At 57.7% G+C, this 22,302-nt stretch overlaps 8 protein-coding genes across 8 annotated transcripts; 3 read left to right on the top strand and 5 right to left on the bottom strand.

Annotated features, from left to right (window-relative positions):
* Nucleotides 1–25: 25 nt before the first annotated feature.
* On the bottom strand, nucleotides 26–544 carry CH63R_05429 (uncharacterized protein; the record flags this gene model as incomplete). Its single annotated transcript, XM_018300404.1, has 1 exon — nucleotides 26–544. The coding sequence occupies one exon, from the start codon at nucleotides 542–544 to the stop codon at nucleotides 26–28; it is 519 nt and encodes a 172-aa protein (XP_018158254.1).
* Nucleotides 545–2,194: 1,650 nt separating this feature from the next.
* On the top strand, nucleotides 2,195–4,126 carry CH63R_05428 (UV radiation resistance-associated protein; the record flags this gene model as incomplete). Its single annotated transcript, XM_018300403.1, has 2 exons — nucleotides 2,195–2,572; nucleotides 2,660–4,126. 2 exons carry the CDS (start codon nucleotides 2,195–2,197, stop codon nucleotides 4,124–4,126), a joined length of 1,845 nt encoding a protein of 614 aa, XP_018158253.1.
* A 385-nt stretch (nucleotides 4,127–4,511) lies between these two features.
* On the bottom strand, nucleotides 4,512–8,390 carry CH63R_05427 (WD repeat domain-containing protein; the record flags this gene model as incomplete). Its single annotated transcript, XM_018300402.1, has 1 exon — nucleotides 4,512–8,390. One exon carries the CDS (start codon nucleotides 8,388–8,390, stop codon nucleotides 4,512–4,514), a length of 3,879 nt encoding a protein of 1,292 aa, XP_018158252.1.
* Nucleotides 8,391–9,208: 818 nt separating this feature from the next.
* On the bottom strand, nucleotides 9,209–10,170 carry CH63R_05426 (WD domain-containing protein; the record flags this gene model as incomplete). Its single annotated transcript, XM_018300401.1, has 2 exons — nucleotides 9,209–9,950; nucleotides 10,004–10,170. The coding sequence occupies 2 exons, from the start codon at nucleotides 10,168–10,170 to the stop codon at nucleotides 9,209–9,211; spliced, it is 909 nt and encodes a 302-aa protein (XP_018158251.1).
* A 2,318-nt stretch (nucleotides 10,171–12,488) lies between these two features.
* Nucleotides 12,489–13,820, bottom strand: CH63R_05425 (uncharacterized protein; the record flags this gene model as incomplete). The annotated part of the gene is made up of 1 exon (XM_018300400.1): nucleotides 12,489–13,820. The coding sequence occupies one exon, from the start codon at nucleotides 13,818–13,820 to the stop codon at nucleotides 12,489–12,491; it is 1,332 nt and encodes a 443-aa protein (XP_018158250.1).
* A 1,602-nt stretch (nucleotides 13,821–15,422) lies between these two features.
* Nucleotides 15,423–16,097, top strand: CH63R_05424 (uncharacterized protein; the record flags this gene model as incomplete). The annotated part of the gene is made up of 1 exon (XM_018300399.1): nucleotides 15,423–16,097. The coding sequence occupies one exon, from the start codon at nucleotides 15,423–15,425 to the stop codon at nucleotides 16,095–16,097; it is 675 nt and encodes a 224-aa protein (XP_018158249.1).
* A 1,266-nt stretch (nucleotides 16,098–17,363) lies between these two features.
* On the bottom strand, nucleotides 17,364–17,941 carry CH63R_05423 (Seed maturation protein pm25-like protein; the record flags this gene model as incomplete). Its single annotated transcript, XM_018300398.1, has 3 exons — nucleotides 17,364–17,564; nucleotides 17,625–17,743; nucleotides 17,806–17,941. The coding sequence occupies 3 exons, from the start codon at nucleotides 17,939–17,941 to the stop codon at nucleotides 17,364–17,366; spliced, it is 456 nt and encodes a 151-aa protein (XP_018158248.1).
* A 1,079-nt stretch (nucleotides 17,942–19,020) lies between these two features.
* On the top strand, nucleotides 19,021–21,973 carry CH63R_05422 (HET domain-containing protein; the record flags this gene model as incomplete). Its single annotated transcript, XM_018300397.1, is given in 3 exon segments — nucleotides 19,021–19,031; nucleotides 19,045–19,656; nucleotides 20,119–21,973. The coding sequence occupies 3 exon segments, from the start codon at nucleotides 19,021–19,023 to the stop codon at nucleotides 21,971–21,973; spliced, it is 2,478 nt and encodes an 825-aa protein (XP_018158247.1).
* Nucleotides 21,974–22,302: the final 329 nt, after the last annotated feature.

The raw sequence follows: 22,302 nt of genomic DNA, 5'->3' as shown, positions 1-22,302 counted from the left end.
AACTTCTCCGCTTATCAATCTCCTCCTATTCGTACTCCTCGCTGGCCATCAGGTCCCAGTTTTCGTCCAACTGCCGACGGTGTTCGGCCGCCGCCAAGCCCGTCGCGACGACTAGGTCCAGGTCGAGATCTGCGAGCGCGGCGTGCAGCTCGAAGCCGGGACCCTGACCGGCTCTGTTGATATCTGACCTTTTCAGATTTAAGCCGCCTGCGGATGGGCTGCTCCCGTAACCTACTCCGCCTCCTCCGCCTCCACCCAGTACGTGCAGCCTGGGACGGAAGTATGCTAGTGTCTTGCCATTGAAGTCGATGAGCCTCATGCCCCTGCCCTTCTTGCCCAGCTCCTCCCAGCGCATCTCCCCGGCGCCCAGGAAGCGGAAGCTGAGGGCGCTGGACAGGGGATTTTTGCGCATCATCTTAAAGTTGACGCCCCGGACGGCCATGTCGACTCTCGGTGGTATCGTGCGGGTCTTGATGGAGCCGACGGGGCGGTGTTCGGTGGATATTGCATCGCACTTGATCCTCCGCACTTCCATCTTGGTCATTTTGGCATTGTGACTGACGCTGTACAAGGGGACGAGACCCGCATCGGGTTTGACGAGGTTAATGATGAAAGCGTCATTTGTGGCTCGACTCAAGTAGAGGGTATGCCGTGGTTCTGGTGATCGCTCCATCGTCGTCTACACATTGGCTTTTGTCGAGACAGAGTCGCAAGATAGCTTTGCAACTCGGGTTGATGCGGGGGGGAAAGCCCAGAGCTTTAACCACTGGCAAACCGTGGAGAAAGACAGTGGCCGTATTGTTGCTTGCACCTTCTGTGACGTACGTCTGTGACCCTAAGCGCCTCTTCGGTGTAGGCTTAGGGGGGGCTCCGTAATTCACTGTCCCCTCCAATGTCTCTTACCTAGAGACGAGACGGAGAAGACCTTGGAAAACGGTTCATCCATGGTCAACAGGCCTGATGGTGAGACGGATGGGCGAACCGTTGCCTCTGAGCGGTCGAGGGGCGCCGCAGGTGCCATGGATGCCATCCAAAGCGTGAGGGTCAGAGACTCGAGTTCGGAGTAGCAGTCAACACCAGTGATTGACTCGTCGGGTCTAAGGTTGAGCCGATGACGTAGATGGCAACTGTGTTTTGACCGAGACCAATAGAACGCCGAACGAGCAGGTCGAATGAATGCTCCATCCAAGCTCGGACGCTCTGTCGGCGATTTGGTGTTTCGGCGAAGGCGGGGTTGATCGGGCAGAGTGACCACCCCTCCGTCAGAGACCGCCCAATATGCCGGTTCGACCGGCAGCGGGACAGGCCACCCGACCGGAGATTGATCAATCTGCTTGCTCGGTCCTTGGCTGGGCCATCACGATGAGGCTGACAGGCGGCAGTCCAAGAATCAGGCCATTCCAATGCCAAGAAGAGGGGGCCATGGAAGCTGATGCAGAGAAACAGCAACAAGCTTTTTGATCGCCGACTAGGGCGGTTGAGTCAGTGGTGAAGTAGTCCGTTGCAGCGCGTGTCGGCAGTTGTATTTGCACGTGTATGGATGGATACACGGTGGGTTGGAGAGCATGATCGAAGCTGGGGTTGAACGTCTGGACGATTGGATGCCAAGGAGAAGACGAGTCGAGAGAATGACACATGTGCGTCAATGGGAGGAATGCATATAAACTGTGTAGTATGCATGTAAACGGACAGATGCGTTTACCGGCTCGACGAACCTGGTGGGACCTATGTTTTATGGGGCTTTTTTTCTACAGTACTGACAGTCAGTTCCTATCCGTACCTCCCTAAACAGCAGCTCCTGCCCACAGCACCACGCAGCATGAGGACCGTGCACTGCGCGCGCTGAACACAGTAAGGTACCTAGATACCTACATCGTACTCTGTATTGTCAGCACGGGAGCACCAGAGCACCACTAGTGACAGCAGCTAGCAGCCAGCAGCCAAACCGGGAAAGCTTCGACATCACACGGTCACGCTTTCCCCCTCCCCCCTCCAAAACCATCACCACCAACACTGCATTGCCATCTTCCTCGGCCAGGTCGACGTTCCCTTGTTTGCAGCATATCCCTGTCGACGTTAGACACAGACACAGACACACTGGCTCTTGCGACACGGGTCTCATGAACCCAGCACACATCCTCCCGAGACCGGTAGCTGCTCAATAGCGCCATGAATTGAGCCGCACGTCATCACGATGCCTCCTCCCGAGTCCCGTCCCCTCCTCCTCCCCCAGAACCGCAAGCTCCGTCATCTCCGTGGCATCTACATCCGGAACCTGAGCTTCGTTCGTCCTCGGGGCCAGACCATTGACGACACGGCCTTGAACAAGTCATCCTCGAAGCTCGATGCCCTCCGTGATGCCCCTCAGCTGCATCATGCTCTCTCCAGCGACAGCCTCCGGCCCAAGCCGCCGCGTCGCCGGAGCACCGCCCTCGCCCACGCCACCCCGGTGACAAGACAGCGCATGCTGCAATTCACCATCGACGGTAGAGCCGCCGATGCGTTTTTCTCCCTGCACTGCGACGGCGAGGACGAGCCCGTCTACATTAGCGAGACGAAGGAGCATGCGACTGTAAGCAGCCGCTGTCGTCGGGCCGCAGCCGTCACATAACGCACGCACACACACGCATACACACCCAGCTAACATTCGGGTCGACAGAATTTCAACTTTCAATTTTTTGACCTCAGCCACCACGGCCCATCCGTCACCCGCTCGCCCGTCGTCACCATCAAGATCTGGGCGAACCGGACTTCGTGGACGCTGTTGCTCCAAGACACGATCGACCTTCGAAGTCTGCACTTCATTGGCACCCTCCAAAGCCGCAACTTCCCTCCAAACGGGCTCATCTTCCATCTCGCCGACGGCATCTACTCGCTCGACGTGCTCGGCAAGCCCACGCACGCAAAGGATCTCCCGCCGCTCCATACCTCGTCTTATAATGCTCTCATGAAACTCGCGACCCTCGACACCTCGATCCAGGACGCCATCGCGACACAGGAGCAGCTCACGGCCCAGATTAATGACATACTTGAGAAGTCGCCCCACAACGAGACGCCCGCCGCCGAGGAAAAGGTGAAGCTGGCCAAGAAGTACGTGGCCCACGAGCTACGATCTCTCAAGGCAGCCGAAAAGCGGCGCGACGAGCTGCGCGAATCACTCAAGTCGCGCAGGGAAGCTATTGCGCAAGGCCGTGCCCTACAAGATAAGCTCGCGAAGGACATTGTCGATGCGACGCAGCACCTGGCAGCCTCGAAGGCGGTCCTCGCCAAGACCAAGGAGCAAATCCGTGGCCAGCGCCGCCGCATCTGCGCCGACCTTGGCAACATATACCAGATCACACCCTGCCCATCGGGCCCTCCGCTGTCGTTCCAAATCGCCGGCCTCGCCCTCCCGAATACGACATATGACATGGCTACTTCTCGCGGCCCCGACGACGACCTGTTGTCCGGTGCACTGGGCCACGTCGCTGCGTTGACGAACGCCCTGCAATATTACCTCTCCGTACCCCTGCCGTACCCCGTCACGCCCTTTGGGTCACGCTCGTCCATTCGCGATGACATATCCCTCCTCACCGATCTCAACTCGGCCCAAGCAGCCCGCCAACGCGACTTCCCCTTGTACCTTCCCCGAGGCGGCTCCACTGCGGCGCAATATCGATTCGACTACGGCTGGTTTATCTTGAACAAGGACATCGAGGCCCTGTGCGCAAGCCAGGGCCTCAAGGTAGTCGACATTCGTCACACCCTACCGAATCTCAAGTACCTGCTCTACGTCTGCAGCGCGGGCAGCGACGAGGTCCCCGAACGCAAGCGTGGTGGTGTTCGCGGTCTCTGGGCCGGACGTCTGAAGGGCCGCATTCCTTCCTCTGCTGTCATTGCCAGCGACGGAGATACGAGCAGCGTCGGCGGCAGTCGCCGCGGTAGTACCGATAGCGAGGTGCTCAGTCGACAGCGCGACGAGCTCCGGAAAGCAATGACCGTTCGTGATGGGGCCGAGTCGCCCATCGACCACAGCCACAACGGCACCGGGAACGGTAACGGCAACGGCGGATTTGCAGGCCTGCCCTTTGACGAGGTGAAGGTCTCGCTGAGGACGAAGGGCATGAGGGAGAACGCAGGAAAGTAGGCAGCTATCATTAGTAACGAACGGTCTGGGCTTGGACACAAGGGAACAGATCACAGCGGGCGGGGGAGGAGGGTCGGTTGATTACATTACTGCGTGGTTTCACTATCGAGATACCCCGGCCTTCAAGTCGCTGCTGCCACTAATAAAAATGTTAATTGTTGCAGGCGACCAAAGCCAAGATTTCCTGGGAATCATCCGTCTTTATCGCACCCACTGCGCCCGTGTCCCCTCGGACTTGAAGAACTCGCCCAATCCTTTGTGGACGAGGATTGCTCCAGTAACCCTCATCGCTCGATCTCACCCCCTTCAACGCCGTTGAAAACAAATCACCTCGTCCCATCCTGCCACCCATCTAGAAAGAACGAAAAAAGAGGTCGATGCGCCACTAGCGCTCCGTCGGCACGAACTTGACGCTCTTCCTGCGCTCCCGCTCCCCGGACCGGCTTCCCGGGCTGGAGCTGAGAATACCCGTTGTCGGGGTGTTGTTCGCTAGCGCCTCGCGGACACTCTCGACGGCCCTGCTCTGCGGCACCTCGACGCTGTCGCCGCGGACGTTGGGCGGGATCACGGGGCTCGGCGCACCCGACTTGCCTCCGCCGCCGCCGCCAACTGCGCTGCTGTTGTTGCCGATCCGCGCTTTCTCGATAGCGACGCGACCCAATTCGTCCGACCGCGCAATCGACTTCTCCTCGCGCCACTTCCCGGGGAGACAGGCATGGCCGCAGCCGTCAAGAGGACAGCACCCGTCGCTGAGGCTGTAAGTGCCGTCGTCCGAGGGTGCGTGCCAGTCCTGCAAGCACGTGGCATGACCGCCATGGGCGCAGCCGGGGCAGTACCACCATATGCTCATGATCGAATCCGCATGCTGGGCGCCGGCGACGCCGTCAATGAGAGAAACCATGGCCGCTGTGGTCTCGCGATGGCCGCAGACGGCGCAGGCACCCATTGTCGTGCGGCACCGCTCGCACTTCCAAAGAGCCTTCTGGCCGAGCGACGGATCGAGTTCCCTTGGTTTTCGGCAGCTAGGGCACATGAAGCCCCCCTTGACGCCCTGCTGCGCCGGGCCGAAGATGCATGTGTAGTTCTCACCCCACTCGGGAATGCCATCCGGCCAGCCTTGAACACAGAGTTTTCGGAGCAGGGCGGCTTCGATGAAGAGCTTCATGCCCGTAAGGCGCGAGTGTTGTTGACGGAGGATGGATGTGGCGCGGAAAGAGTCGATGACGGACTCTGGTACGAGGGGCTTCAAGAGAAGGACCATGGCAGAGGCGTTGAGCGCCGACGTACGCGTCTCGAAATCCAAGGCTCTGGATATAAGCGTATACGGGTTCAGCGGGGGAGAGCTTTCCGCGTCTGGGTTGGACACAGCGGGATGCGGGTATGGCGGATCTTCGGGCCAAGGGAGGTAGTCTGATTCGAGGATATTTGGTGTAGAGTTATGTTGAAGGGCCGGGGTAACCTTTGGGGGACTCGAAGAAGAGACGCCTACATGGAGAGGGGCGTGGTCCTCATAAGTCGCAGGGAGAGATCCTAGCTGTGATTGTGTTGATGGGTCGTCGGTGACTGTGTCCGATGCCATGGTCGTCTGGGATATCATAAAGATCTCTTCAGGGGAATCCTTTGATTCGCTTTCTCCAGGACCATGCAGTGCTCTCAAGGCTCCATGTTCGGGTGAGTCTTCGAGTTCTTTGCCACGAATGCGGCTCTCGTATTCGCCCTGGTCCTTCACCCCTCTTTGGTTGTCGAGCTGCACGGGATAGCTTGTGATTGATCGCGTAGATGCTGATGTCCCTGCTTCAGAGGATGAGGCCAGTCCAGATGTCTGCCGGCTGCTTTCCGACATGGAAAACATCTGTGCAAAGGCCCCTTCTGAAGAATCCTGTCTCAAGGTACGTCGGGTATTCGGGGTAAGAGGGCCATAGTCCAGGGGCTTTTGCTCCTTTTTCCTTGGCTCCGGCACATCTATAGCTTGAGATAGGGCGTCAGTGTCATAGAAGTCGTAACCCTCTGTGATGGAACTCTGTGTCCCCTCGCTTTCATGACTTGTGGTGGATAGAGGAACTGAGTCCAGTCGCCTCCTCGGACTGTTATTAAACGTACTGTGGACAGCGGGGGGCAATGCAAAACTGTCTGATTCCATGACTGATGGTAATTCTGCTTCTGATGGGAAATTGCCTTGGTCGGCATTGCCCCCATTGATGGCTCTCGCAACAGGCGTGGCAACGTTTGAGGTGCTTTCGATTTCTTCTGAAAGCAACGATCGAGGCCCCAGAGACTTGGTATCAATGCTGCTAGAAACAAGAGCCGATGGTCTCCTGGGAGTTTCCTCGCCATTCATCTCCACGACAACATCCAAGGCCCTTGGCACCCGGACCTTGGGGATGTCCCTTCCTTTAGAAATAGACGGCCGTTTCTGGAACCGGCCCAGGCGGGTTTCAAGGTGGAACTGAGCTCGGCGGGTCAACAGTAGGTTCATCGAGTAGGCAAGAATCCGCCATGTCTGGGCCAGACGATATTGGTTGACGCGCTCTGCAGCGCGCGCATATTGGTCCATAATGCCACAGACTCTCTTGGCAAGCGGCTGCCCGCCGGCGACGTACGGCAGCTCGCGGTCCAACGTTTCCAGATAGCAGCTGGACAGGTATTCGTATATGTCGACTCGTGCCGCCGCGGGAATGTGGCCGACTGCCATAGTTTGCTGGGTCTTATAAGTACCAGTCACCTTGATTGCCTGCTCCAGACCCAGCACGAGGTCGTCGCTGATGGTCGGGCCGGATGGTGGCGTGGTGCTCAGGACTGGAATCGAACGCAAACTAGGCCTCCTTTTCCTGCCAACTCTGCGACGCGGCCCCAAGAAGCTGCCGACAACATCATCTTCCGAGTCGCTGCGGCTGATGCTGAGCATCGGGGTTGTTGGGCTCGAACTGTAGGATGTCCGTGGCGGCGCGACACTGGCTTGGTGATGGACGATGGAGGGCCGTGGCCGATCCTGTGGCCGCTCGTCGAGGAACAGGACGGCGTCACCTCGAGCGGAAAATGCCATGCTCGAGACAGGCTGTCTATCGAGTACTTTCGGGGCGAACGCGACATCACATTGATTGAAGAAGCCGTCGTTGCCAGCCGTCCAGAGGAGGTCTTGGTTCTGCCAGAGAAGGCCCGACGGCGAGAAGTCGAACCGCTCAATCTCTTTGTATGGCATGGAGGGCCGGGCGAGGTCCCAAATGTGGACGCCGTTGATTCCGTATCGTTTGTGGTTGTCATCGTAAGAGACGGCAACCTGGGCGGCACGTTTGCCCTGGGCGCTTGCTGACCAGAGTCCAGGCCGCCATGCGACGACGGATACCGGTGCGGGCGTGTATATGACCCATCGAGGCTTCTGCCGCTTGTCGGCGTTTTTGGACATGTCCCAGACGGCGCATTTGCTGTCCCAGCCACCGCTGATCAGGTGGTTGCCGTCGGGATGCCATGATATCGAGGCGCAGGCCTTGTCGTGGGCGGGTATCTTGAGCAGCGGCTGGGCAATCTTCCGGACGTCCCATTTCAGAACGACGCCAGACTCGGTTCCGCAGGCAAAGTAGAAGCCGTCCTTGGGCGACCATTTGACTTGCCGAACCCCGTCGGCGTTGCACTTGTAGGCGCCGCGCGGGCTGTAAGTGAGACCACCCGAGCGACTCTGCACCGGCGCGCGAATGTCAAAGTATCGCACCATGCCATCCTGGCTGCCAGAGAGCAATGTCGTCTGCCTGTGGGGGTTGATGTCGAGACTGTTGACCTGGCGCGAGTCTTCCCTCGTCTGGACGAACTCGAGTGCGGCGCCCCCTGTCGAGATCCTAGCGAGGTCATACGAGAAGATCTTGCCGTTTGCACAAGCTGTGAAGATGGTGGAGTCGCCGTGCCACCGGACATCTCGTATGGAGAGTTGGTCTGCCGTCAGGGAGCTCGATGCGCCCTTGCCGGAGGAGGCGGATTGCGCCGTGATTGCGCTGCGGACATCGATGCCCTCGCTGATGGACAGACCGTCAAACACGATGGTCTTGAGGACATGTCTCCCGGCTATGACGGCGGCGCGGTGATCGGGGGCGGTGTCGAGACACAGGATGGGGACGCCGGCAGGGAAGACGGCATTCTGCGAGACACTCGGTCGGTACGAGGTCTGGAAGTGCGGCGCACTGGTGATGCCAATGGAGTGGTGGGTGTCGGTGCTGCTGTCGGCAGTGACTTTGCCGAGGAGTTTCCGCATGATCTTATTTTCGCGGCTATACATGGATGTCGAGCTGGCGCGGCGCCATTGGCAGCGCCGTAGTGGTCGTGGTCGCGATCGGGTTCGGTGGTGCGTTGGGAAGGTGGAGGAGGAGGTTTGGGTTTAGGATGAAAGTGAAGTTAGTTGAGTGATACGAGTCGCAAGTGTGTATAGTCTTAGCGGCTACAGTGACAGCGGGTACCTACAGCATAGGTAGTGGTGGGCTTCAAGCTCGGTTCGGCGCGTTTGCGGCAACACGAGAGCGATCACATGGGAGATAAGGCTTGATGCGGTACCGATAAGGATAAGACTTCCCCAGCACATCGGGTACCTACCTACCTACCTACCTAGATATTAAGAGGCCTACCAAGGCAGGTAGGAAAGTAAGATCGTAATTAGCTACTCAAGTACCTATACTCTTGGAAGGTGCGATGCCCCCCATCCATCATCCATCCTCCAAACCACTGTCTCGCCTCAATCGACTGTTCTACCCAACGAGGCCCGAAGAGAAGTGTTCAACCATAAAGAACCATTCGTTTATAAAGCATGCAGTTCGCCAGACGCCTATTCCGAACCATCAACATCACGTTCCCGAACCTGCAGACGCCTCGTCATTCGTCTTCGATGGGAGGGCTCATCGTTACCAAACATCAAAACTGCCAGACAAGACTGGCCCCTTTGATGTCACCTCCGAGTTCGCATTCGCTTCGGTTTCTCGACTCTCGCTCTCGGTGTCCTATGCGGCTTGAGGATTCGGTTGCTTGCTGCTTCTCGCGCCCGCCGACGCTGCTCTCTACTGAACATTAGCCACCGAGTAAAGTCGTTGACGGAGCAGGGCAGACTTACAGCAGCTGATGGAGCTCGTCCGCCTCCATGTCCGAGATGGCCGAATCCGGATCATGGTGATCGGATCCAACTTCAATGGGCCCGCCCGGTACGGCAGCGGCGACGGCGGCGGCTACACTGTCCGCCGCTGCACTTGTCGCCAATGGCATCAAGGGGTCTAGGGCAGAGAGACTGTCTCCCAATGACTGAGCGACCTCAACCTCTGGGCCTGGGATTTCAACACTGTCTTCACGCCCATGTCTTGAGCTGATTTGTTCCATCTGGTCGGTCAAGGCATCGTGCACATCATGGGAGGCCAGGTAACGCTCCATCATGTGCCCAAGCTTCGAGCGTAAGACAGCATCCATGGGCGAAAGGCTTCGAGCTGGAACTCTGTAGACGCCAGGCACGCTTCTCATGCCCATGACAACGGAACCATTTTCTAAGGAACTTGCCCTCTGTTCTCGGTCGTCCTCGTCGCCTAGGAGACACAGAGCCCGCTTCTCGTGTGGTTGAGGGCACGCCAGATATGACTCCAATGGCGCAGCGAACGTTTGGGTTATCGTCAAGCTGCTTGAAGAGGATACCACTGGTGTTTTTGGGTAGTCCTCGTCCGATTGGGCTGTCTGCTGTGTATCCTTTTTCTGCAGGGTGATGCTTTTACTGGCAGTGTCGTCGCTGGCCACGACCGGCTCCGGTGACGGTGCACAAGAACGACGATGGTGTAACAGGCTGGCGTCGTCTTTGATCGATTTGAACCTGCAGATGATCAGTATTCGTCGACGGGGTCTCGAGGAGAGAGATAGCATTACATGAGCTCTTGTGCCTCTTCTCTTGGTCCCAAACTGATGCTCGAGCCGCCGGGCGACTGGCTCCTGGCAGTGCGGGAGTCAAGCGCAGTGAGATCTGTGCCCATACCGATGCCATAGTATTCGATGCTGTCTAAGCCGGGCAAGAACCCGAGACCTTCTACGGCCATTATGAGGTACTGATGCTCGATATCGCGACACTATGCGTGTCCTCCACAGGCGTCGGATCCCGATGCCACTGCGAAAGCGTCAAAGCAGAGTCAGTCAATGACGGGAACAGTCGATGCTGGGATGAGAAGCAAGAGCGGGAAAAGCAAAGATTGCACAAGGACATGCGTCTTTCGGTGGCGCGAAAGACGCAACCCTCTCTCTCTCTCTCTTTCTCTGCCTCTCTTTTGGGGCTTCCTCTCTCCCGGTGCGAGTCCCAAGTCCCAAGTCCCAAGACAGCGGCGCCAGCGAGGCGGCCACGTCTAATGGAGGACAACGCTTATAGAAGTACCGAACCGCTGCGCTGGGTTCCGACTTCCCGCTTGCCGTGTGTGGCCAGGGACTGCTCTCGCGCTAAGATGCATAGGTAGACAAGTACGGGAAGGGTTCTTCATTTAACAACCACCTGGCCCGGGGCGCGAGGGTCGATGCAGCAGCTTTCCTGCATTCCTGGGCGAGACATTCGGGATACTCAATATACGACAGCGACAGGATGAGATGGTGAGACCAGAAGCTTTCCGACAGACCGTCACACCAATTACTACGACTACGATGACACAATCATCTCCCTGGGTTTCCTGTGGCTTGCAGCGTGAGACGCTGGGGATACACAAGAAGGGGGCCATGGGCGCCCACGCTTGCCAGGGCCATGGACGCCGTTCTTTCTTATTCGTCACGGCAACCTTCCCCCCAAAGACTCCAAGACTTCACCTTGAAAGTAACTGGCTCGTCTAAGAGGGTGCCATCTGGCTGGAAACTGCGCCTGGTGGTACGGAAAGCTGCCGCTGTTCATCCCCTGCCGACTGATGGGGGTAAGTCAGTCACCCCCCCTCCCACATTCCCTGGTCTAGGTCTGGACAGGACAATCGGTGAGTGGAAAAAGAACGGACAGTCACCCACTACGAGGAAAAAGAAAAGAGACTGTGCGGCCGGGCTGGGACTACGTCCTGACCGGCGTGAAAACGGGCTCGAGCGGGCTCGAGTGTCACCATACCGACCGTCGTTTTTCAGACAGGGCAGCACAAGCACCTATCATAAGTACGGGATCAGGCACTTTCTGTCGATATTTTCATTGACATCTTAACCTCTGGTGTTACTTAGCCAATGTGGGCATCTTGCTTGGGGCCGTACAGAGCTCGTGGTTTAAACTATACCTGTCAACTCTCGCTCTTCGCTGTCCGACTTCTTGCACATCTCAACCTTGACTTGGCACCACAACATCCCCTTGCAAGCATGCAGGGGGGGTAAGACTCTGGGGCCAGAAAGAAGAGGACATTCTCCAGGCTTCAGGGATGCTCCCCGGACGCCCCCGTCGCGCCCGCTCCTCCTTACCATTCCGTTGGGTCGTCTCTGTTGTTGACATTGGCAGAATTTCCCGGCCAGGGGATCCGGGCGGCCCATGCGAACCAAATTCCTCTTCCTCGCTGGATGCCTTCCTTAGGTGGCAGGCCAACAGTGGTTCGTTCTATTCGCTCGACGTCTCTTGACTGACTCGACGCCCAGGCTCCGTCTTGCATGGCCCAACATCTTGTTCTGCTTCTTCCAAGTCCTTCGCATGCAATACTCGACCACTATGATCACACTAAGAGGCCTGGTTTGGTGTCTGCAAAAAGCAGACAGACAACCCTATCGGCATCCAGGGTTCCCACTCACAGCTATAGCACACGGAACACGCCAACCGCCGTTTCCATCCTGAGTCCATCCAGCCCAGCACTCTGAGGACCTGCCATCACACCCATTGCACGAAGCCTTGTCCGCGTTGGCTTTCATCACCAAATCGAGATACGACTCTGTCGCGCTGGCTATCAAGCTGAAGAGCGCGACAATGACCATGTGATGCTGGACCTAAGCAACTGCAGGCTACTATCATGGTCAGATGTCACACAATAACATCAGCCGAAACGGCGAGCAAACAGCGTGATCCCCCTACACCTCGCATCAATTCAGGGTTCTTTGGTGAAATACAACAGGGAACCATGCAGATATACCGTCACGTCACATCGAAAGCACGGCATGTCGATGAAAAGGGACTTGGGCGACCTCGTTATCAATCGATTTGAATTATGTGGTTATGCCCACAACGCACATGCTTCGGGTCGGCAATGCTCAGCTAATTAATCAACGCCTTTAACCCTGGGTATCCTGAAAGACATCTCAACGCCATCGTTGGCTGCCACTCGTAGCCAGACAGCCATGCGATCCAGTAATACCGATAATTCTACCAACAGACACTGTCCAATTGTATGTCCACCCCCCATTATTCCTAAGCCGAGCGACCCTTTCACAGGTCGGGGTCCGCACGTGGGCTCTCAACCTCCGTCTCACCTTCGCTCTCCATCCCCGTCTCACTTTCACTCTCGACCTCAGTCTCACTTTGGCTCTCGGCGTCTGCGTCGAGTCTCTCCCAGAAGAGGTCGCGGGGTTCCTGGATCTCGGCGTTGGTCTCGTAGCAGAGGCCGACCCGGTGCGCGTGGAGCAGACCTTTCATCTCCTCCTCGCTCGGCTGGTACCCCGTGGCTCGGCCGAATCCGCTCTTGATGGAGACGTTCCCGGCTACGGTGGACCGGTCGTTAAACTTGGTCTGGTCGCCGTCCACTCTGCCGACGTGAGCCTTCATGACCTCCCAGAGCTTCTCCTTCTCCTGGATATCCCACTCCTTCTTCCTGCCGAGCTCGCCAGAGACTTTGACCTTGGTGCGGATGGTGATGCCTGGTGATCTGGTTTTCCTGGCACGCTTGGCCACCCTGTGGCGGGAGCAGGTGGCACACTGGTGGCCAGTGACTCTCGAGCTCCTCTTGGGACATCTGGAGCAGGAACCCTTCTTGGCCACGTGGGTGTAAAGGATCAGGGTACGATCGCTGGCGGTGTTTTCAGTGTGGTGGAAGGTCTGGGGGCCGTCAACCCAGGCGTCACACACCGTGCCGTGCTGCTGGTGATGCAGCTCATGGGCGTGGCGTTTCTGGCTCCACGTTTGTCGGAAGTCGTCGCCGTCCATGCCGGCCATGAGCTTCATGGCGTCCTCCATTTGCGGGACGCGGATTTCCTCGGTCTCCCTCGTGTAGGTGTTCATCCAGCTGATGGTCTTCTCCTTGGCGTCCCAGGCGAAGTCGCGGTTGATGGGTCCGAAGCCGCCGTAGTTGTAGAAGGGGTCGCAGTGCTCGTCCTCCAACTCACCGGCGTGATCCAACTCGTCGACGATCTCTTCGTGGATGATGCAGGACCAGAAGTGGGACCAGTTGTCAAAGTCCACGTCCATGAGCTTGTCGTACACGGCGCAGGCCAGCTTGACTTGTTCGAGGTTGCACAGGGCGTGGTCCGTGGACGCGATCCAGAGCCAGGCGTGGATGTTCTTCAGCAAGCCCTCCATGCCCTCGACGCAGTAGCAGGTCTCGGTTTCGCCGGCCCACTTGCGGAGGTTGGCGATCATGGCGTCGTGCTTGATCCTGGAGTCTCGTATGTTGAGGTCGGCGATGTTGCGGGGGAAGAAAGGCAGTCCCTTGTAGCTGGAAAGCGGGCACTTGCGATGGGCGGTATGACTGACGCCTTCGACGGTGATGCAAGTCACCTCCTTGACGTAAATTTCAGTGGCCGTGGCCACAATTGTAGTAGCCATCTAGGAGTGGGGGGAGGTGGTGGTTAGGTGCCAAGTGTGTAGAGTGAATAATGACAACGGGATGGACTCTAGAACTTTTGGTCGCTTTCAGAGCCAGAACGAGAGAGAGAGAGAGATTTGAAGCTGAAAATGTACAGGCCTCAAGCCGAAGAAGACGAAGAATGAGAAGAAGAAGTGCTGTGAAGGGATGAAGGATTCTGAGAATGATTTTGTAACTTGAGTGTGCCAGGAGAATGATTCATATACTCTTCTCCTGGAGCGTCGTCGACGTTACCTGGAAAGCTGTGAGTCGGGAAGATATCTCCGATAGTTTAGAGTTGCGATGATGCCCGGGCAGCTTTGACGGCTGGCATCCAGCATCGGAGAGCGGGTCCTTCATTCAGCATTTGGGCCGCACATGGTACCTGCGCTGGGCGAAGCTCTTTATTCTTGGTGTGCAGGAACCAGAGTGGGTGATTCCCATGTAGAGGGCAGTCCGGCGTTCATGCTGGGACGAACGGGAGCCTGCCTGGCCAAAGGGGTATGTGTATCCTGATTCAGGGACTCGAGGAAGAGGTGGTTGACAGGACGGTTCGAGCATGGATGATTTGTCCGATGACGAAGGGCGGGGCTTGCAGAATAACGAAGCCCGGGAATCCGGAGTGATTCAGGAACGACATGCAAGATCGGATAGAACTCGATTCGAGGGCAGTAAGGGGGGGAAGGGGGAGGTGGTGGGTTTCCACTTACACGGATTTTGGTGGTGGCGGTCGCTGTGCAACATGAGTTACTGTGCGAGAGAACGAGTAAAAGGTTTTCCGTGAAGAACAGGCTACATCCTCCAGGTTGTGAGAATTCCTACTGACGAAGCAAACATGGACGCCATCATGGTGCAGACCGTCCGTCGATCGATGGCGTTTCCTGCAGAGCACCGTGGTGAATCGGTGTCGAAACAAGCACATTTCCATGAGTGGCTTTTGACGCCCACATACGGCGGATTCACCGGTAGGGCTGAAGATGCATGCAGGGTCCTAGCCGTCTGCCATCTGGAGGAGTCCATCATGGCCACGCCTGTAGGGGGAGGGGGGCCGGGGGGAGGGGGGCCGGGGGGTGGGGGGGTGGAAGAGGCAGGCAGCATGACGCATCCGAAGAGGAATTAGAGTGCTGAACCATCCGTTAACCTTGTTGGAGACCGTTGGCGGAAGAAGGTTAAAAGGGATCTTGAAGGGGCACCGTCCATAAACGGTTTAGCTCTGCTCTCCCCCTTCCCCCCTTCCCCTTCCCCTCTCCCCAAGCAGTTGCCTGGACGTCATCCCATCTCCTCTATCACACTCACTCAATCACTCACTCACCCACCCCACCCCTCCTTTCACACCAACATTGGATCAACCCCGTCCGAACATCCAGCGTGCTCCCCCCATGTGAATGAGGCATCTTTGCACAGTGCCTGTTGGTCTGTTTCCGCCCGCGGTATTTGCTCCTGGTTTCCTTCGAACCATACGGCTGCCGTCCGGGTCACCGGCCGTCTCATGGTCACTTGGCCAGCAGTACGTCGCCTTCTCGCGCACCCCAGCCATAATACTCACCGTCCTCGACAGGCCCCGACGTCCCTCAACCCCCGGCATGTCGAGGCGAATGACGAGAGCGAGCCTGAAGGCCGAGCTGCGCAAGAATGAAGACACTTCCTCGAGTCCATCCGTTCCCGAGCCTTCGCCACCGGCATCGGGGCTCGCAGGGCCGGCGCCCCTCCGCCTCCCAGACCAGACCGCCTGGGAGCAGTGGCTGCAGCGCTCGCACGGCGAGTCGCCAGGCGTGTGGCTGCAGATCGCCAAAAAGAACGCCGAGAGGCCGACCGTCACGTACGACGAAGCCCTCGACGTCGCCCTGTGCTTCGGCTGGATCGACGGCCAGCGCAAGGCCTTTGACGCGCAGCACTTTGTCCAGCGCTTCACGCCGCGCAGGCGGAACAGCATGTGGTCGCGGCGCAACGTCGGCAAGGTCGCCGCGCTGACCGCGGCGGGGCGCATGACGCCCGCCGGCCAGGCCGAGGTCGACGCCGCCAGGGCGGACGGCCGTTGGGACCGGGCGTACTCGTCCGCGAGCGTCATGGAGGTGCCCGCCGACTTTGAGGACGCGCTGCGGGGGAACGCCGAGGCCAAGCGGTTCTTTGACGCGCTGGGCAGGACGCAGCGGTACGTGTTCCTGTGGCGCATCGAGACGACAAGGCGGCCCGAGACGCGCAAGAGGAAGATTGCCGAGTTTGTGGACCTCCTTTCGGAGCGTAAACTCCTGCAATGAGATAGATATACCCGGAGGCCTGCAGTCGCGCGTCGTGATAATGAGCATATGTTACATACAGCCTGGCCGAAGACGCAGATGAATGAATGCACGAGGGAGTCAGTCGGTTGTATGCTGCGGCACCCCTAATGTGAAACCCCGTTTCCTATACCTACGCCGGCTCGTCGTTGGTTGTCGACCCTTGGTTAAGGTGGTCAGCGGCCGATTTGAGGTTGCATGCTGGCTGTGGGTTCTATTATGCACTGCAGAGCATCTCCCAAACTTCCTTGATTCGGCGAGTCTTTTCGCTCTGAGGGGGCAAACTCATTAAGACATGCATGGCATGCATGGTGGATGAACATCGATCAGCTTAATTATGGCGGTAGGTATCACACAACTCAGGACAATTGGCATCAACAAATTTGTCCCAGGTAAACAAACCAGAGGATGCTGCATGTTTAAGAAGATGGAGAACTGCATGTGCAAAGTCAACAGCGTCATAAGTCGCCGCCATGCTTATAGTTCAGCAGTGTGGGCGGGCTTTCTCCAACACAAGACAATTTGAATATGTCGCAGGAAAAAGCAGCACCATACATAGATAGATAGACAGACTACATGCATCAAGGCTCAAAAAGCAAAAGATTGTGTTCCCACACCGAGGATCGAACTCGGGACTCTCCGGATCTCACAGGAAGACTGAAAGCGGAGTATACTAACCACTATACTATATGGGAGTGGCGATTGTTGAATTCTTGGGGCTGCTGCCGCGCCAATGGAGACATCCTCGAGCTCCACGCGCACACAACGTCGTCTCCGCTCAATGGCCCCAGTCCGGCGTTCATGGGAGCAAACCGTAGCCCCATTGGATGTATTCGGTTGACATCTTCTCCATTGCCTAGTCTCAAAGTTCATCCCCGGCGTCAGGCGGACGAAGAAGAGATACGACCACTGATTGTCCGTCCAGTTCCGGCCCTTTTCGACCTCGTCGAGATCCATGTCAGAGTTCCATATGGCACGGACAAAATGCACCGTATAACTTCGTATGCGAGACTAGATACGCGGTCTTCCGGCAACGAGGAACCTTTGGCCGTGACAGTCTCTTCAATTGCACAAGTTGCATGACAGTCTTTGAAATCAGAACTTTGATTATATCTCTGCTTGATTGAAAACGATAACGACTGATCAAGTCATGCTGCCTTCTTGCCGGGGAAGAGCGCTCGAATGAAATGCCGTTTCAAACTCCACCGACCAAAGTCTGTCTTGTCTTACAGTGAAATCAGCCATCGCTCACTGGCCCTCCTGAACAGACTGCTCCTTCTTCTCAGACACCTCAGTGACCTTGGAAGCCACAGCCTCGTCCTTCTCAATAGTGGCCGCAGCTTCGTCCTTGCCGACTTCAGAGGGGAGAGACTTCTCGTTCTTGTCAGCAATGGACTGGATATGGGCTGAAATGGAACCCGTAGGGGGGCGGTGACCAAGGAGACGGGCCTGCAGTGTTTGTCAGCGACGGGGGAAGTGAGGCACCAAGGAACAAGGCGGCAGGCGTACCTCGGCAGACTGGATCTCCTTGGCGTCGTCTTTGGTGATATCCGACTCAGGCTTCTTCTCGATCTCGGCCTTCTTGACGAGGAAGTTCTGCTGCTTGTCGTGAAGACTCTGGGCGGTGGCTGTTGAAAATAAAACATTTCAGTGAAAGACCGAAACTCCGACGCATGTGCAGGGGAAATACCAGTAAGGCCACCTACAGTGGGGACGGGGTTACCAGTCTGGGCCTTCTCGGCCTGGGCGATTTCCGAGATCTCCTTGGGGGAGATGATGTGGCCGTTGTCGGCAAGGTGCTGGACGGTCTCCTGGTTGACGGCCATGATAAGCTGGTTGATTTGTGTTTCGTTTTGACTGGTTGTGTGGCGTAAGCGGTGAGCGGAGGAGACGTCAAGCTGGAGTGTGATCTTTGTGGGTGGTGCGTTGGTTGGTCGTTTGGTGGAAGCTGGGCTGAGTGAAGGGGGTTTTGAGTTTGAGTGCGGGAGAAGAGGAAGAAGAGGAGGAAGAGAAGGAGTATGTTTGGAGGTCCCTTTTTGTAGGACATGTGATTGCCCTGGCGCTGGGGATAGGTTCCTTCCTCAACACCGAGTTGCCTATACGAGCGTTTGTTCCTGATCCTTGCCATTAGGTTGAGGCAGGAGCCCGGCAAACGGAAGGTCTGCCTCATCGTTTTGTTCCTGCACCTTGAAAGAGAAGGAAAGAGAAGCTTCTCTGGATCATTTACTTGCCTTTGTCGCCCTATCTATGAGGCAAGAGTCGGCATGAAAGGGAAGCTTCTGTTGAAGACACGGACCCTGTTAGATTACCACTCGAGAAGGAATCGTGTTGGCTGACAACGGTCTCCAAAATGCAACAGGCAGTTTTTTCACTTGGAGAGAAAATTCCCTTAAATAATCAAACAAACAATGTGTCATAGTCGATGTCTTTTCTTTTTGGAGCCACTTTCGAGACTGGAGATTCTCCATAGACTATGGTGTTGCTCTACGTTGCGGCCTTCATCCACCGTTTGAAGACATTGTCTCAAGTTTTCAAATGCAATGCTGGGAACTTACTTGGTTCAACTGGAAATTTCGTCGAGAACAACATTGTTCCGGTCTTGGACGATCTGGACCACTCCGGTACTGCTTCCACGGATCCTAGCTACACGCTTTTCAGAGGTAGTATTCCCATAATTCGATTCAACTGGCAACAAGTCAACTCCTTTAAAGACGTACACCCGAACCAGCAAGATACAAATTCGGAGCAGCAGACCCTGGAGTATAGGCTTCAATAGTGTTCGTCGAAAACACCTGTCTGCTTGTTACTGCTTATATCAAAGCCGAACCAGATCATCAACATACTCCCGGCGGCTGCTGAGCCTCTTGAACCCGTTCCCTGAAAGCAAAGCCCTATCGTTTCCTCAATGCCAGGATTGTAGCATTTGAAGGGGCTGTCCCATATATCGCCGGCTCAAGAGGAAGGACAACCACTGCCCCGTAAAGGGTAATGAGTCGTCCCTGATTCAACTCTCCGACGGCAAAGGCCACTGCCGTATCAACATCGCGAGAGAAGGGTCGGAGTTTAGAGACTTTTACGATTTTGACGCCGGTTCGGGAACAGGGTCAGAAGAAGATGCGAGCGAGGATAAAAGCACAGAGGGAGATGCATTCGTCGAATTGGACGAGCAGACACGACGTTTGGCCTCGGGCAAGATCCTATCCCATCGGAGCGTCAAGAAACCCCGAGCGCATCGATACATCCCGGCGGCTGCGCAGGATAGGGGTGACGCATTGCTGGTAGAAGAGAAGCCGCCAACAAGCGAACAGTCGGCGGACCTGATGTCTGGCGTGAACGGCAGAGGGGAGTTGACAGCGGCGAAGAAGCGAGAGGCACTCTTCGACAAGCAGCTGGCCGCCCTACGCCCCGGAGACCGACAGGCGTTGATGCATCTGCCTCTCCCGCAGCAGAGAGCCCTGGTGGCCAAGGCCAAGAAGCAGCAAGAGAGGTGGAACCGGGAGCAGATGGCCCAGGAGATCAAGCGCCAGCTGAAAGCCAATCCGTGAGTTGAATGAGCTATGAGGCTATGAGCTACGTCCACTATTGTACGCCAATAACGGAAGAGACGGAGTGGACGCACCCCACTGGCTGGAGCCGAACGGGATTGCTGTGCATCGTAGGGGTCAGCATCAGCCGCACTCGGCGACGTTTTGCGGCCATGTGGACGGCGGGGGACACATGGCCTGGCGCTCTCCGGGATGTTCTTGGCATGCATGTCTTAGCTTGTCAGTGGCGCGAGGAACCACCTCAGCTCGCTCCTATAAATACTCAGCTCGGAGCACTTTCTGCTCTTCCAGCTTTGTAGAAAGACGACCTCCTAGTCAGTATAAACTGACGTTGACTATAACCATCACATGACCTCTCTATGACCCTCCCCCTCCATGCGCCCAACAAGTGAAGCACCGGGCATCTCCTACCGTGCTCTGGACCAAACCACGGATGCCTTTCGTCTTTTGTACATCAGACCCCCCGAGTGCGAACCCTCCTCCCCCCACAGCGACCTCGTCACCACCGAGCTCCAGTATCACCGTCTCAGCAATGCTCTTCCTTTCACTGCCCTGTCGTACTGCTGGGGCCCGGCCGTCACCCAAAGCCCCATCGTCATCGACGGCGCCGTCCAGCGGTGCGGCCTCAACGGCGAGCTCGCCCTCCGGCACCTCCGCGGGGCCGAGGGCGTCCACGTCTGGATCGACCAGCTGTGCATCAACCAGGACGACAACGCCGAGAAGGGCCACCAGGTCCAGATGATGCGCCACATCTACTCCGCCGCGGCCCGCGTCGCCGTCTGGATGGGCCTCCCGGCCGACGACAGCGACCTCTTCCTCCCCCACGTCCGCGCCATGGGCGCCCTGATCCGGCAGCAGAGGTACGCCGACGTCGTCCGGGCCCACGCCGACATGGCCTTCCTTCGGAGGGTGTCGCACGCGTTCCGCGCCTTCTGCGAGAGGCAGTACTGGACGCGGCTCTGGATCATCCAGGAGTTCGCCGTCGGCGCCGAGATCGACGTGCTCTGCGGCCGCGCGTCGGTCGGGTACGCCGACCTGCGGGGGTTCCTCGTCTTCCTCAACAAGGTGTACGACCACTACCCGGCGATCCAGGCCGAGGGGGGCGCGCCGCTGATGATGACTCTCCTCGAGATGCTGCGCGGCTTCAAGACCTCGGCCAATAGCTTCCTCGAGGGCGTCCTCACCCGGCGGCGCAGGTACCAGCTCCGACACGGCGGCGCTCCAGTTGCTGCGGCGACAACGACGGCGACGGCGACGACGGAAGTGACACCCCAAGTGCTCGGGGACGTCGAGCGGGCCATGGCGGGCGACAGCGAGAGCCTCTTCGCGGTGCTGGTGACGACGCTAGTGCTGGAGGTCGACTACAACCACACGCAGGCGACGGACCCGCGCGACCGCGTCTTCGCCGTGATGCACTTCGCCGACGACGTCGACGAGTTCGAGGGCCTCCCGGACTACAGCCTCGGCTGCGAGGAAGTGTACCGGGCCGCAGCCCGGCGCATCCTGATGCAGGGCAACATCGACCTGCTCTCGTACTGCCAGTTCCCGCGCGAGGCGCCGTCGCTGGCGACGTGGGCGCCCGACTGGCAGACGGGGATCAAGCGGCCCAACGTCGGGAACCCGTGGCTGTCCAAGTTCGACGCCTCCGCCTCCTCGCTGCCCCGGCAGCAGCTCGTCGTGGCCCCGGACGCGGAGACGGTGCAGCTGCGCGGGGTGCTCGTCGACGCCGTCGCAGAGACCGGGGGCGACGCCTGGGACCCGAACTGGGTCGAGGAGCTGGACCGCGGCGCGGCGCTCGCGTTCGTCGACGAGGTCGGCCGCCTCTGCGAGAAGTCGCCGCTGTTTGGCGACCGGGTCCGGGCGCGGGACCTGAAGGACGTGATGCGCATCTGCATTGCGGACCGGTACCACTACCGGGAGCCCGAGAGGCAGGCGGAGCTGCTAGAGGGTTTCGCGCAGGCGGAGCTGTGGATGAGGAGGGACGTCGGCGAGGCCAGATCCGGGGCAGAGATGGGATTGCAGATGAGCGACTCGCTCGGGTGGCAGCAGCCGTGGTACGTGACGGCGATGAAGAACCTCCACGGACGGCGGCCGTTCCTCTCGGGGTCCGGGTACGTCGGGCTGGCGCCGAGGCACGTCCAGCCGGGAGACAGGGTTGTCGTCTTTCTGGGCTGGAAGACGCCGTACATCGTGCGGGACAGCACGGGGGCCGCTGGGTATTGTGAGCTGGTCGGGGAGGCGTACGTTCACGGCATCATGTTCGGCGAGGCCATGACGGACGACTGTGAGGTCAGGGAGTTCTTGTTGCGATGAGCGGGCGCACGGCATATTTTCGTTTTGTTCTTTTTCTTGCACTGGAAATAATGCTGAATGATTACGCAGTAAGGTCCGGCTGCTTTTCTGTTGGTACATCCATCTGTCCGGAAGGACACTTACAAGAGTCCTCGCTCCATCTTGTCCGGCAGGGCGCCCCGCACTGTCCGGCGAAGGGTGGGGCCGGTCGGTTAGACTGTCGGACTGGCCCCCGCGGACACTCCAAACTGAAGTGAAAACTCACCTCACTCACCAACAGGTGACTAAAAAAGAGTATATAGTCCAACAGCCTTGAATTTGACAAAAGATTAATGACAAGAGTGGGATTC

The sequence above is a fragment of the Colletotrichum higginsianum genome, chromosome 4, assembly GCF_001672515.1.
Source record: "Colletotrichum higginsianum IMI 349063 chromosome 4, whole genome shotgun sequence".
Lineage (NCBI taxonomy): Eukaryota > Fungi > Ascomycota > Sordariomycetes > Glomerellales > Glomerellaceae > Colletotrichum > Colletotrichum higginsianum.
This window is presented reverse-complemented; position numbering and strand designations above follow the sequence as displayed.